The sequence below is a fragment of the Eucyclogobius newberryi genome, unplaced genomic scaffold (genome assembly GCF_026437365.1).
Source record: "Eucyclogobius newberryi isolate DKJ021-1_F unplaced genomic scaffold, fEucNew1.0.hap1 SCAF_10, whole genome shotgun sequence".
Taxonomy (NCBI): Eukaryota; Metazoa; Chordata; class Actinopteri; order Gobiiformes; family Gobiidae; genus Eucyclogobius; species Eucyclogobius newberryi.
The window spans coordinates 26,574,751-26,589,413 of NW_027315724.1; the positions used below are offsets into that span (position 1 = coordinate 26,574,751).

The 14,663-nt window shown below is 40.5% G+C and overlaps 1 protein-coding gene across 2 annotated transcripts in view; it reads right to left on the minus strand.

The window, feature by feature from the left end:
• ryr1b (ryanodine receptor 1b (skeletal)) overlaps nt 1-14,663 on the minus strand; it is a 43,966-nt gene that overhangs the window by 16,675 nt on the left and 12,628 nt on the right. For both annotated transcript variants that reach the window (XM_072452845.1, XM_072452852.1), the window contains exons 17-69: nt 14,481-14,614; nt 14,160-14,401; nt 13,888-14,080; nt 13,527-13,743; nt 13,333-13,437; nt 12,729-12,832; nt 12,578-12,661; nt 12,340-12,499; nt 12,121-12,268; nt 11,829-12,034; nt 11,503-11,677; nt 11,209-11,417; nt 10,788-11,134; nt 10,528-10,660; nt 10,277-10,437; nt 10,038-10,200; nt 9,574-9,660; nt 9,270-9,496; nt 8,760-9,204; nt 8,092-8,616; nt 7,804-8,004; nt 7,595-7,700; nt 7,374-7,517; nt 7,012-7,285; nt 6,759-6,876; nt 6,523-6,655; nt 6,192-6,286; nt 5,996-6,131; nt 5,740-5,923; nt 5,548-5,659; nt 5,327-5,447; nt 5,093-5,262; nt 4,789-5,009; nt 4,564-4,654; nt 4,327-4,467; nt 4,099-4,262; nt 3,907-3,985; nt 3,744-3,833; nt 3,519-3,662; nt 3,350-3,427; nt 3,166-3,241; nt 2,955-3,078; nt 2,758-2,873; nt 2,616-2,683; nt 2,384-2,505; nt 2,110-2,159; nt 1,516-1,576; nt 1,293-1,419; nt 1,113-1,221; nt 931-1,012; nt 719-849; nt 316-636; nt 3-243 (exon numbers count right to left, since the gene is read on the minus strand). In XM_072452845.1, the coding sequence (XP_072308946.1) occupies nt 3-243; nt 316-636; nt 719-849; nt 931-1,012; nt 1,113-1,221; nt 1,293-1,419; nt 1,516-1,576; nt 2,110-2,159; nt 2,384-2,505; nt 2,616-2,683; nt 2,758-2,873; nt 2,955-3,078; nt 3,166-3,241; nt 3,350-3,427; nt 3,519-3,662; nt 3,744-3,833; nt 3,907-3,985; nt 4,099-4,262; nt 4,327-4,467; nt 4,564-4,654; nt 4,789-5,009; nt 5,093-5,262; nt 5,327-5,447; nt 5,548-5,659; nt 5,740-5,923; nt 5,996-6,131; nt 6,192-6,286; nt 6,523-6,655; nt 6,759-6,876; nt 7,012-7,285; nt 7,374-7,517; nt 7,595-7,700; nt 7,804-8,004; nt 8,092-8,616; nt 8,760-9,204; nt 9,270-9,496; nt 9,574-9,660; nt 10,038-10,200; nt 10,277-10,437; nt 10,528-10,660; nt 10,788-11,134; nt 11,209-11,417; nt 11,503-11,677; nt 11,829-12,034; nt 12,121-12,268; nt 12,340-12,499; nt 12,578-12,661; nt 12,729-12,832; nt 13,333-13,437; nt 13,527-13,743; nt 13,888-14,080; nt 14,160-14,401; nt 14,481-14,614 (8,495 nt within the window). The remainder of the gene's footprint in view (nt 1-2; nt 244-315; nt 637-718; nt 850-930; nt 1,013-1,112; nt 1,222-1,292; nt 1,420-1,515; nt 1,577-2,109; nt 2,160-2,383; nt 2,506-2,615; nt 2,684-2,757; nt 2,874-2,954; nt 3,079-3,165; nt 3,242-3,349; nt 3,428-3,518; nt 3,663-3,743; nt 3,834-3,906; nt 3,986-4,098; nt 4,263-4,326; nt 4,468-4,563; nt 4,655-4,788; nt 5,010-5,092; nt 5,263-5,326; nt 5,448-5,547; nt 5,660-5,739; nt 5,924-5,995; nt 6,132-6,191; nt 6,287-6,522; nt 6,656-6,758; nt 6,877-7,011; nt 7,286-7,373; nt 7,518-7,594; nt 7,701-7,803; nt 8,005-8,091; nt 8,617-8,759; nt 9,205-9,269; nt 9,497-9,573; nt 9,661-10,037; nt 10,201-10,276; nt 10,438-10,527; nt 10,661-10,787; nt 11,135-11,208; nt 11,418-11,502; nt 11,678-11,828; nt 12,035-12,120; nt 12,269-12,339; nt 12,500-12,577; nt 12,662-12,728; nt 12,833-13,332; nt 13,438-13,526; nt 13,744-13,887; nt 14,081-14,159; nt 14,402-14,480; nt 14,615-14,663) is intronic.

A 14,663-nucleotide genomic window follows, 5' to 3' on the forward strand; every position in this document is an offset into this window, starting at 1 on the left:
ACCTATTGTTATCCACATAGCGGATGAGTAAGGGGTAGAGAGCATACAGGTCTCGACAAAGTACTGCAAATTCGTCACGAATTGTCCCATTCTCACTGTCCATTTCTGTCTTTCCCTCCATGCGCAGATGGTCCTCCTCTGCCACCACTTTGGACGAGCGCTTCTTCAACTTCTCCATGGTGGGGATGAAGTGTGATTTCAGCATCTCAGGTTTGGCTCGGCTTACAATGGGCTGAGCAAAGACTGAAAAATTGAATGTAAAATTAACCTTCACATTGCATCACAGGCCTTTGCTTTTTACTTTTTCTCACTAACCAGCTAATCTCTTCATCCAAGAAGCCTCATCTATACCCAGGTTGTTTACCACAATCTTCATGATGCTTCCCAGCAGCTGGTTGAGTTGTTCCGAAGTCACATCAGTGCAGAGTTGGCCCTCCTGCTCAGGAAAGTTATCTGTCCCTCTCTCCCACCAGCGAGGCAAGTAGTTACACAGCATAGGCAGCGTGATCTCAATGACATGAGGCATTTCTGTGTAGCGAGCGCCTGAATCAGCAAGATCATGGATTTCCTTTATTAAGATTTCTAGTTCTGGGATGTCAGGACAAAGCTCCTCTACTTGGTTTGGAAGACCAAGGACTGAAGAAAGAGAGAAGGGAAAGTCAGAATAAATATTCCAATTATTTTTTTAATTCAGAAGAAAAACAACAGTTAAACGCACTGGCTCTCTCTCTTGGTGTCTTGGTAGTGTAAACAGAAAATGTGTTGTACTCGTTCAGAGTTGGTTCAAGGAAGGCTACGGGCATGGCTGCTGCTAAATGCGCCAAACATTCTCCCAGGGCTGGACGCTGCCTGCACAAAAGAGAAGAAGAAGCTGGAATCAACACAAGGACTAAACAATAGAACTCTTTTTGGACAGCAAATCAAACTCACTTTTCTACATGAGGAGTCTTTACTGTTCCCAGGGAATAGATGCTGCACATAATGCGGTAGCAGGATATTTGTAAGTCATCCACTTAAATAAGAAACATAAATGTATCATATTAAAACACATCAATAAATATAAAGTATTTACAGGAAAATGTAATGATAGTTAAATAACTAGTGTCACGTACAGATGACATCATCTCCAAACTGGTGCTGAGCGATGTGGTCAAACAGAGTGGTGAGCACAGGGAGCAGGGCTATAGTGGTGTAGTTGATATTTTGAGACACACCTTTGACCTACCGACAAATTTATTTCAATAACAGTGATCCACAATGGGGACATTCAATTGTGATACACTGTTTCCAACCTGGTTTCGACTGGATACTTTTCCTAGTTTTAGATTTTCAACCATTTTCTCAATGTCGTCTGCTGCACTCTCAAAGAACTGGCGAAGGCCGGCCTTCACAATCTCAGGGCCGGATTTCATCACAGTTCTTGTGGAAAAATAATAAGAAACCATCATTATTGGTACTGAAAATTGAGTATCGCATTTCTCATTCTAAAGGTGATTTAGATCTTATAACAGTTACCTGGCATCCAAAGAGCGTGAGAGAATGTGTAGACAGTTAACCAGTGCACTTGCATCAGTTCCTACACAAAATACCAAAATAATCAGAATTTAAACGTTTCTGTCAAAATGTTATTATTATCGGAACACCACACAGCACTAACCCAAAGCATGGCATAAATGCTTATTTGACCAAACCAATTATGTCAGTGACAATGAAATTCACAAATTATATACTTTAATTTACTCTAGTAAATTAAATGTGTAAATGGGTGAGCTGTGCTATTTATCCATGGATTTCAGAATGATTGAAAATTATTTAAATTTAAACAGAATGCGAAAAAATCCCAACACATTTGCATATGTCAGGAAGATGAAACCCATGAATAAGTAACAATTAACCTTTTATATACATTTTTCTCTTGTAAGATTCCAGCACATGCTACAAAAAAGCTCTATTATTATTTTAAAATGAACATTGCAAGCTGAGCTAACAAGACAAGCATTATGATGGAGGATAGGAATTAAAAAACTGTGAAGGAAAGAGAATCTGATCCACAGATAAGCAAAACTAAACCAGTGACAAATGATCAGAGACATCATGCAGACTCCTTACCAAAGAGAGATACTCTGTGCCTCACCAAAGCAGCCAATTTACAGAAGATACTATGGTAAAGGGGGAAAGAGGAGAGGCGGAAGGAGCATTAAGGAAAGAAGGTGATGAAGACGTTTAAGATGACAAGGAAAGCACATTCCAGAAATACACAAAGATATATGATTTAGGACATTTAGGAGAGATTGAACATTAACAGTAATGGCAGACAAACAATATTAAAGACAGGAGGTAGCAGGGTAATTGGATCAAACTATTCTAATATTTTGATAATTACCTAGCAATCATCTCTTTTTCCTTATTAGATGAGTGGCCTCCACTCCCCAAGACTTTAGCAGGAGTGGACAGGAAGTAGAGACAGTGGTTCTTGAAATACTGATTCACAAGTGGCAAAAGGATCTATAAAACAAAACAGAATTGAATAATAGAAAAGAATAGCTGTTTTTTTTTGCTGCGATATATATATATATATATATATTGTACAACAAAGTAAATCCAAGCTAGTTTACCTTAGCAAAAAACTTGATCTCTTGCTCGTGTGGTGACTTCTCCACTCTTCCACTGCTAACTACAGCCTCTGTTTGAAGGAACGTTAGTCAGAATATATAGTGTGAAGTGGCACAATTTCCAGATTTTATAAAATTGTATTACCAAGATGAGCAATAAACTCTTGTGCAATGTCCATCCATTTAAGAAGTTTTTGAAGGAAGCCATAAGCAAAACGCTTCTCAATTGAGGAAATGTCCTGCTCCATATCCTTCAGCCCCCTGGTTTCACAAATAGAAAAGATTAGAGTGCCATAAGCTAATAATTCATTGTCTTCAGATATATTTTTAAAGGCTATTTACCTCGTGACAGCATATCCATTGAGTTGTAGAAATTTGAGCAGATCCTGTGCCTTTTCTCTGTCTCTGGCCTTCTCCTTAGCCGTCAGGGTGTCATAAGGCACAAGTAATGGATGGGTGCCACCGCCTACAATAGTGTAAATAATTTCAGAACACCCATGAATCAAACTATAGACTTAATCACTAGACATCTGTGGAAATACATCTACTTTACCTTTGGATTGGAGTTCCAGCTTCTTCTTCCTGCCCCATGTGTTGTGATAGTTCTCAGCTAATTGCTCAGCCATGGACTAGTGAAAGAAGGCTGTATTAGCAATAGCATGTATGCGCCGCAGTAAAAGGTTGTCACATAGTAGCAATGAAATATATACTACATAGTTAAGAAAGAAGAAAGTTACCTGGAGTTCTCGAGATAAAGCCATGGCTGTGATGTCAATTGGTTGAGGATTGTAGCCATGACTTGGATCATATGTGGCCTGAAAACATTTGTGGATTCATTATTACAAATTCATTATGAAGGGTCATTCAGCTTATACCAAGCCAATCAATTAAACCCATTCTCAATACCTGGGCAGTTTGGGAGATTTTGCGTGTAGAGGCAGCTTTCTTTTCAACCTCTCCTTCCCCATCTCTTGCTTTTTCCAAGGTCCATTCCCATGCTAACATTGCTTTAATTGATTCCTTTATGGGCCATCGATAAATCTCCTTATCCTGGGGAAGAGAAAAGGACAGACTCATCAACATGTGGATTTAGAAGTATAAAACAAAGTAAAAATATTTATGCAAAATTACCTTTTCAGAGAAGGTTTTGTACGGTCGTAGCATTGGATGTGTTTTGGCATTCTCGTCCAGCAATTCACCATAGGTCCAGTTGTTTTGAATCTGAAAGAATGTTATTCATAATTAAGTGCATATACAATCAGAACAGTTCACTATAATGTTGTTTGCAGCTGACCTTTTCAAAAGCCCATCTGTCATGAGTATGTTCTGCATATTTGTTGATATATCCATCAAGTCGTTCAGGGATGATTGTGCTAAAAATACATAGGTATAAAAATTACACTAGCTGCAATGCTTTAAATACTACACTTTGTTCTACTGAAAAAAGAGCAATAGTATCAAATTAACTAATGATCTCAACACTCACTTAGTGGTCTCCACAGGTTTAGGGTCGAAGTTGCCTTCAGCATCCACAGAGGCCTTTTTCTCAGTGTGGGACGAGTAGGTGGCATCAACGTAATCAGGAGGGATGGCTCCAGCGATGGCACAGAGGCAGGGCATGGCAATCTTGAAGAGCTCGGCATCAAATTTCTGGAGACAAGACAAGCAACGATTAAATTACAAATTGTATTATTTGATGAAATGCATCTGTCACCTTATGCGCCAAAGATTCAAAGATTCCCCAGAAAAGTTTTCGGGATAGATGCAGCTCTTCCTCTGAGGTCACCCCAAAGTTTGCCCATCCATTAGGCAAACAGTAATACTTCCAGCAGCGCTCATAGTGATTGGTCAAAAGCTAAGGAAATTACAAAAAAAATTATAATATTGCCATATAAATAGATATGGCTATAACCTTGTGAATTTAAATTCATCAACTTCATTTGACACTAACCTTGAGCGGCATCTTTGCATATTCGTTAAGGATTGGCACATCAAATACCAGCCGTCTAAGCAAATGCTGCAGCATTGATGGTCGTAGAAATCTGTGAACATTCAAAAAGTGTGAGTAAGTCATTGTATCTAAAAATATTATTGAATATGATGTATTCTGCAATTGTATGTGGTAATGTTGTTCTGTCTTTCTCCATATATAAACAAATACAAGATTAGAACCTACTTGCAGAGAGACATGAGGCACTCTTCAATGACATCTCTCTGAGCCTTGGTTAGAGCTCGACCACGGGACAGTCTGTAGATAGTGTGGAGCATGGAGTCTATCATGATCGCCCGATGGTCCGTCCCAGCAAAAAGGGGGGCACATTTGGTAAGCAGAGGCAACACAGCGGAGCAGAGGTAGCGGTTCAGTGCCAAGGCCATTTCAGTTGTGCTGAATGCAACCTACAATCAGATAGAGCGCGAGATAGTGGTAACTAAGCCAAATATTCATTGTAAGCAAATAAATGTCAATTGTTTGAACTCACAGTGTCCAAAGATGCTGAAGCTCTCATGTCAGGAAGGAAGCCAACTTCCAGCACATGTAGCAAGAAGTCTTGATTTTCAATACCATAGACTCTGTCAAGGAACAGTACCATGGAGGCCTTATGGTCTGGTACAAAACTAGCAGACATCTTGGGCTCAATAATTTGGGTATCTGAAATTGATCGAACAAACAAATATTATACAATTCAATATAATATAATATAATCATACAGTACCTTTGCCAAAAGCTGGAATCTGCACAGACAAGCTAATGACCCCAACCAGATCCTCTATTGGCACCAGAGACCTCAGGATGGCCCTGATTCTTAGGGCCTCACCCTTGCCAGCATGAATCAGCTTTGAAAGTAAACATAGTAGTGTATAATGAAAGTATAATGAACCAAAACAGCTCTTAAAGAATCCAACTTTCAATTCACAAGTTTAAAACATGACTTACATGCGACTCAGGAGCACACCGACCAAGCAGATCAATAAGTGCAGAGTAGAATGACATAATGGCATTCCCCAGATGAATACGATTTTCCTCATGTTGCTCCTCTCCACCAAACCTTAAAAACAAAAGTCAAAGATATTAATGCTAATTTTAGCCAGGAATATGCAGAGTCCAATAAAAAATCCTAAGTCTTACATGAATCTTCTGTCTTTTTTGAGAGTTGGTCCATCCCTTGCTGGGTCTTCAGAAATCTTGATTGCATCCTCCATAGCAGCCAGCAAACCATTGCCTCCCTCACCTCTGAGAGCAGGCCCAAAGCACTCAGGCCGCCGGATAAGAAGACGCACAACAACATTAGCATTCTCCTCCACGCTCTCTCCTGTGAAGACAAGAAATCAGAGAAAATACAAAATACACGCATTTAACTTTATTCATCTAGAATATTGCAAACCATTGACAAAGACAGCAAAGCGCAGAAAATCAAGGTATCTTTCTCCTCCAACTGGGTTCCAGCTGATGTCAGGGTAGCCCTTAGACAGGAGCATTGGACACATCTTCAGTCCACAGCCTGCTAGGTATGTCACCACCTGTAACAGCCAACAGTAAATCACTGCACCAATTAATTTAATATTTTTCTCTTGTCATACCATTTCCAGGTCTTGCTCTTGAAGAGCCAAAGCCAGTTCATTATTGTCAATGCAGGAAGCGGCAGCTACATCCAGAGGAGTTGACCCACGCATGCCTGCAAATGCATAACACATACATACGATCTAATGTTAATAATGGTAACTCAATGTTGTGTTGGCTTAATGTAATAACAATTATTTCAATTATTAACATTAATTTCCAACGATTTATCCATCACCACCCACAAAAACAACAAGGCCAAAATAGTTGTTGTTGTTGTTGTTGTTGTTGCTGTTGTTATTGTTATTATAATACATAGGATTATTTTCCTTTTAAATACATATTACAGACCCAGGCCAATGCCACTGTTCTGTAGCAAATATCCGAGATGGTCAAACATGGAGCGTTGGTTCTGACGACTGATGCGGCAAAAGTAACACAAGAAACGACAGCAGTTGGTCACCATTTGAGGGAATCGTATTTCCTAAATTAAAAAAAACATGGTTATAGACATTGTATACTGTATAAAAGGAGAGAGCACTAATGTTAAACTCTCTCAGAGATAATAATCAATAAGACAGTAATACCTTGGAGTCTCCACCTCCACCGAGCACATTGACCATCACCTCCATTACAGTCTCATGCATACCAAGAGCTCTCATCAAGTTAGGGTGTTGATAGAATAATTTATTGTTCATGATATTGCTGTAAAAACAGAAAAAGGTAAATTAAAATTGATTACAAGTAATTCTAAATAGTAATTCTAAATAGCAACACATTAATAAGATATTCCTTTATTGTCATTGAAAATGTGACATTGAAAAAGACTACAATACTAACCCAATGCTTTGAATCATAAGTCGCTCCTCTTCCGGACCCATTTGTACAATAAGCAGAGAGCGGATCTGTCCCAAACACTCCAACAGATCCATAGTGTCTTGCACAGACACAGCATTGATGGCATAGGCTTTGGGCAGAGCTCGGATTAACTCTCCGAGCCCATCATACTGCCTATGGAGTAAACTGAACATAACACGCACCAGCTCTGGATTTTGTATATACGACTCCTGTGCCCAGTGGATCATGGTGTGGGAGATGAGCTCCTGCAGAGTGCCTTGGTAAAACAATATTATAAGGAATTAAAGAGAGATATGCCAAATAAGAAATAAATTGTGTATGTGGGTGTGTATAATGTATCTTACTTGGTTTTGTCTCTTCCTCGACTTCAGGCACCTCTTCGTCCTTTTTTGCGCGCAAACTTTTCATCTTGTCGACAAGACTGAGCAGCCTTCCCCGGAGAGAAGTATCTACCTCCTCCTCTTGTGCCTCCTCCTCAATATGGATATCTGCAACCAACATAAATATTAGAAACAAAATAAACTGTGACTGGATGGAACAAAAAAGTAGAAGTTAGATTATTTACCACAGTGAAGCAGGAGATCTTGGTGGAAGACTGCAAGACTATCCTTCACTGCTTCAGGCACTGGGCAGTCGTCATCTTCATGCTTGAAGTTTGTAAGCAAAAGCACCTAAAGAACACAATACATAAAGTACATATCTCATAAGAAAAATGCATCACTTGTGAACACCATCACTGTTTCAATAATATGAAAATAAATGTAAAATAATTACCTGGTCATGCGGTGGAGATCTGAACTCCCGAGTCTTGCGCGCCGTCTCAGCAGCCGACATGGTGAAAGCTCTCATTAGCAGGTTGTACCGCACACGCTGGTTGCTTTGAACATTTTGGACAAACTGGTCTGAATAAGCTACAATAGCTTCCACTCTGTGACGCAGCTCACAGTCACAGAAGTACTGGAGAAGTTTACACATCTGTGAAGAAATGGCAGCAATTCATACATTTGTTATTGGTTACTGATATGTTATACAATGAGCACCACAGTCAAAGTAATTATTTACCTGCAGTTTTACAGACTCCGGCAGTTTCATCTGGAGCAGTCCTTCCTCTAGACCCTCCTCTTCCTCTTTAGGCTCCGCCTCCACAGCCTCAGCCTCTTTTTCCTCTTCTGCTTTTTCTTCAACCTCTTTCTCTTCTTTGGCCTCACCCTCTGCCTCCTTCTCTCCTCCTTCCCCTTCAGTTTTCTCTTCAGTTTTCGCCTCTTCCTCGTCTTCGTCACCAACCCCTTCATCCTCCAGCTCCTCCTCTTCCTCCTCTTCTTTGTCCTCTCCCTCACCTTCACCCTCTACTTTCTCCTCCTCTACATTTTCTTCTTCCTCCTTTCCACTGAAGACATTGGGGTCAATCATTTTGAGGATGTGCTTTGTGTCTTCATCATCAAAGATGCCCATAATAAGCAGAGTGCTGATCAATTTCAGAATGGGAACAAAGTGGAATTCCACACTGCCCCCCACTGGATCCCGCATCGCCTGGCTACCATCCAGCACAGCCTCTGTTAACATGCTGATGGCTCTGGTCTTTAGCTCCTGTTTGCAAGAAGAAAGAACAGTCAACGTTATTTCTGCATCTATCTAAACGTCATATCGAGCCACTAATAATAATGAGCACATATATGATTATTATCTCTCATACCTAATATTGTATATGCACACTTCTTTTTGTTGCCTACCTGTAGAGGCAAGACAGGACTTATAGTGTAGAGATCAGGGTCAGTACCGACAAAGTTGATCGAAGAGAAATGAAGCTTGGGTCGTAAGCATGTTGTGAGTCCTACACCAGGAAGGGAATAGCCTTTCTTTGTATCAGGATATAGGTGGATGCTGAGAGTTTCATCTGTTATGGGAACAATAAACTCCCTGTTGGTTCCCAGACGCGCACGCTTTGCAGATTCAAGATGGATGCTGATAAGTAGGTCATAAAAACCACTACGCAGAGGTCCAGGGAGGTAGGTGTTCTCAATGGCATAGAAAAGCTGAGATTCATCAACATGGCTGCAGAGGGCATGAGCAACGCGATTGTTGCCCAGAGCACATACTGCGCAGTACAGCATCAGAGTGTGGTAGTGGAACTTCATTAGATCCTGGCGCTCTGATAGCTCCAAAATGTCGATGCATCTAAAGAAAACAACACATTGTGCTCAATTTCACTTTCTTGCAATAGCACACAATTTCACTTTTACCTGTTTTCTTCAGGAATGTGCAGTGCCATCATAGTGAGTGGTTCTGTACACTCCACCACCCACCCCAGTCTCTCACTCACTCTGCCCACTTCAGGTTTGAGGAAGTGGTTGGGCATGCGGCTCCATATGACTGGGGTGAGCATCTGGACGTCTAACCTGGGAGGGCACTGCGGGATAGGGTTATTGTGCTCGCTGCGAAACATGGCTGCTGAGATAGGCATTATGTTCTAAAGAGAAGGCACAGGGTTCAAGTATTAAAAACAGTTTTAGATAGACATGCTTGCAATTATTTACACTTGCTGACCTTCAGTTTGCCCAACTCAAGTTGCACCATGTTCTGACAGGAAGGTTGAACAAATACGGCAGGGAACAGCTTGGTGTTTGGCTCGACCTTTTAGAATCAAATTACAATGGATGATTTCTATTATATACAGGTTTTGTTGTTGATGATGAGTAGAAGTGGGCAAAATATAGAAATTTAATGTTTGCATGTTTTCCAAATTTTGCAAAGTTTCAATATTGAGTATACAGTATAGTTTATAATCAACATGCTACAAAAAGTGCAAGGTTGTATTATAAAATTTCTGTTGATGTTTCTGCATTTCTGTGACTCATTTTACAGACGTTTCACATTTGTCTGATAATTAAACCTGAAATAATACATTTTAAGACATGGGCGTGGACTATCGTCATTGGGAGTCATCGGGAAATGACGATAGTTATATTGCCCACCACTAATAATTATTAACAATAATATATATAACCAACCTGGTAAAAAGCATTTATTTCCTTGCCGTTTGCTGTAAAGGTCATAAGTCCTGTTGCCAAATCAACGAGACATCCAACCACCATGTCCTCCTGACTGAAACGGGTCTGTTGTGTGCTGACCAGATCACCTCCCCAAACCATGTAACAATTACTGTGCTTCATGCTACAAAAAAAGTAAATTAAATAAAAATGTAACCAGTATCTATTTAGACACATCCAGTAGAAAGTAGAAAACGGACCTGTCGTGGATGTTGCCCCTGTCATCTCCCACAGTAACAGTGACATTGCGAACTTTGGAGAGATCAAAGCTTTGATCATATTGATGGTAATCAGGAGTGACCCAACCAATCCACACTCCAGTAGGCTCCTGCCCAGCAAAGATCCTCACAGAGTAATAGTACTGTAAAAACATTGAACAATTCACACATATAATTGATTATTTCTTTGGGGCACCCCATTTCTAAATTCAGAAATATCTATTTTAGCTTACAGTTGTGGTATTAAGAATAATCTCTGGATCGTCCCTATCGTCGGGCACCACATCTTCCACTAAACGGGGCACAGCTGGAGGTGGGGGTGGTGAAAGAGGGGTCATTGCAGCCTTTTTGGCCTTTGAGAAGAAACTGAACAAATTAAGTTATTTTATTAGTAGTAGAAGTGGTAGTAGTCGTAGCAGTAGTATTTAAATATTCAATCTAAGTTTTAAATCCAGCATTGAATGTATGTTTTTGGTAAATCAACAAAACATACCCCATTTTCTTCCCTTTTTCGGAAGCGCTGTCTTTCTCATTTTCTACTGAGATCTCCTTTAGTACTGACGATTCTTTCTTTTCCTCTTCTTGCTCTTTTTTGCTGGCAGATTTTTGCAAAACTTCAAATTCTGAGTCAGGCTCCACAACCACCACCTCCTCCTCGGGTATGGTGAGGGATCTGGTGAGGAGAGTGGTGCCGGCTGGTATCTTGAAAGTCTCATGAAACTGGACTGGCATGCTTAGACGCAGGAAGAGCATGTCCGTATTGGCATTTTGAGAGCCATAGGTTTTGTGAGTAACTTTCAAACAAGGGGCACTGTCCACTGTCCCATCCACAGTAGATACCTGGAAAAAAGATTGAAAGATAAGCACTCAAGTTTCGATAGGCCAAGTATTTATTTCTACTCAGTAAATGTTACCTCCATGTGGTTGTGATCTGTGGGAACCGGCACAAACTGAGGCAGACTTTTACTAAACCACATGGTCGTATCGCGCTTCATATTTATAGCAAAAGGTTCAAATCCCTCCTGCAGCCCACAAATGGCAAAGTAGCGCAAACTGCTGACATTCTGACCGAGGTTGATTCTTCCAACTTGTGAAAGCCCCAGTGCACAAACTGGGATAAACCCTAAAGAGAAAACAGATATAATATATCAGGGTACATTGGAATGCATTTTGGCAATATTGCTAGCAGAAATAAAGTGTGTGCCTACCTTCCCCAATTTCTATATCTTTGAATGCCATTTCCGAGCCTGAATCACTTATCAACATTTCTCCATTGAGCGTGAACATGATATTCATTTCTGTCAGGTCGATCATGCAGCCCACCACATCACCAGACAGCCACTGACGGCCAAACGGTTCATTCCCTATATGCCATCTTTGAGCCTAAACATAAAATTGCTTTGTCAAACATTACACAGGCCCTAAATTCTAATGGAAGCAACTGGACTGGATCATTTAACTGGACAAGTTAGTATTAGCTATTAGCATTTTAAAGGGTCCATTTAAAAAAAGACTATACAAAACTAATACTGACCTTATCGCCATTGAATACATATGCAAGTTCATCTGCTCCCAGCTCAGTGTCAGAGCGGACATTAGGACGTGCCCACCCGACTCTCATCTCTCCAGTGGTGACAGCCTCAAACTCAAAATACCACTTTCCCTGAGTAACAGCGTACAACCTCTCTGCCCTGAAGATTCGTACTTTGTCTCCCCGGGTGTTTTCAAGGCCATGGCCGGCTGCAAATGAAGAAAAAAAACATGAAATTAGTTGTGATGAATCGAAGTAGTGATTTGTAGATGTGTTCAGAGAGTCTTAAACGTACTGCTCTCCTGATCTGGAGGCTCGATGTTATAGCCGTAGCCAATGAGGGTTCGGACAGCATTGTTAACACTGTCTCGGTTGGTTTTCTTAGTTCTCTCGTCCAGCAAGTTGTAAGGTACCAGACGAGGGTTCCGCTTATTTAGGATGTCCTACAATATAGTATACATATTTTAACAATCTGTAAAAAAAAATGCTATTGTTGTGTATGCCTTTATTTTACCTGTACAATGCTGTAGGTCCATCCTTGTCTTACCCGATCCCTTGCCCACACATTATGCCCATTTTCTGCCAGTTTTTCGACAAGTTGGTTCTGGTTGGGTGTGAGTTTAACGTGGCTAAGGTCAAGGGGGGCAGGCTTATACGCATTGCTCATCACATATCTTTAAACAAAAAATATATATACCTTTCAAACAATCATTTAGCTTGAGCACTAATTTATTTGTAAATGTCTTTTGTACGTCTTAGGTAGCTTGATCTTCTTGAGGTTCTCCTCTGCTTTCTCATCACCCATGCCAACATGGCACCCCAAGGCCAGCAGAGTCCTATAAAAGACATACAGTAGATATAAATGTAACATGAAGAATAGCAGTGAATAAATCCTTCACTTACTTTAGAGTTTCTCCTGACATCTGCAGATTGTAGTTTCTCTCTGGTTCAGGGAGACTTTGGAAGTCCACCAGACACGGATGAAGTTTCTTGTTGTCATCTCTGAACTGAGATTGAAGACTGCTGTTTAGTAATCATTTGTATAGCATTAATCCTACTTATTTTTAGCCTGGCGAGTCAGTCTCTCCCACTTTCTGTTTGAATGCAGGAAGCAGACCATAAAGGGCTTCAAACAACCGTCCTTATTTGCGATGTGCCAATCACAACCGCTAATTTGCAGCATGTGTCTCTCAAATACAGAAGACATCTCACAAATACTCTCGTATCATTTAGCTTTCACCTACAATTCAGAGTTCAGAGCTTTGCTCTTAGTCCTCTGTGTCATTTCATGTTTGTTTTAAAACTAACCGACCATATGTTTCTACTCTAATTGGTTAATCCGTCTGTCAACCATGAGGAGACAGGATACAGTTCCAGGCCATAATGTTTTTGTAAAGTATTGTAAAATGTTTTGGTCTTGGTCTTGGCTGGTCAGGCAAATTCACCTTATGAATAATCTATCATAATCTTTCATAATCAGTATATACTGATATATAATCGTACTTACAGAGCCATAGGTCCATCCTTGCTCAATTCTAGTAACAGCCCACAACTCGTGAATATTCTCTGCCAACTTTTCTCGAATGCGCTCCAGGTGAGGGGGCAAAACAATCTATTTAAAAGTAACATAATTTCAGTTTACACTTTAAACTGATATAATCTTACAAAAATGTTTACAAATGTATATTAGACAGACATTACCTGAACAGTATCCACTGGGCAGGGGGTGAAAGAAGTATGAGTAAGAGACAAGGTAGGGCCCAGGAGATTTCGAACACCACTGAAGTCATGCTTGTACTCCTTTATGGGTTCAATGCGCATCCTCTCTCTGGGCAGCACAGCTTCATAGCATGGAGCATAACCAGGTGGAGGCAAGAACTTGAAGTCTCCGTGTCGACCACCAAGGAGAAACCGAGCCCTGGGTTAATGTGTTGTTTGTTTAATTTTACAACCAGGTTTATAAAATATGTGTATGTATATATCTATATCTATATCTATATCTATATATATATAGAGATATATAGATATATAGATATATATAGATATATATATTATAACTTACTTGACTCCAGCAGAGAAACTGATGACAGGGAAAAAAAGGCCATCCACATTAAAGTTTTCAAACATGCCTTGAACCGGGTGGCCATTGATGCGGAAGGAGATACTGGGCACACTCAGATCCAGACAACAGCTCACAACATCATCTGCTGCAAGAGTGTGTGCGTTGGGGCAACCAACCTGTCGAGGTATGGTACCTGGGAGCAGCAAATTGTCAGTTTAATACATATTACTAATAGAGATTAAACATTATAAATCGGTGATGAGTATTATTACCTGACCACAGATGCTGTCCATCAAACCCATAGGAGTAAAGGTCATCACCCACACCATTTCCTCCCCAGCCCTCTCCTCCTCCAGGGTACGGACTGTAACCCTCTGTCATGGCCCAGCCCACACGTAAATGTGTGGCCTGCGCAGTTACAAAGGCTTCCACATAATCCACAATCAGCTCGAAATACCACTTCTTGAATTGCGTGGACCCATCGCATGTTCCCAAGAAGATGTTTGGCCTCACACTAAGCAAAATATAAAAACAGGGATAAATGATCAAAGAAAGTAGTTTGTACATATTTGTTTGAACATAATAAAATATACCTTGTTACATAATTAACAATGTTTGTCTGCAGCAGGAGTTCACGACCAGGAAGCAAGTTTTCAGTGATGAGGTTCTGATTTGACCTCACAGCAACACCATTACACACACAAAGAGAGCGCAAGACATCCAAGACCTAAAGACAAGGGACAAATTATGGGCCATGGATATTGGCCATTAGCACC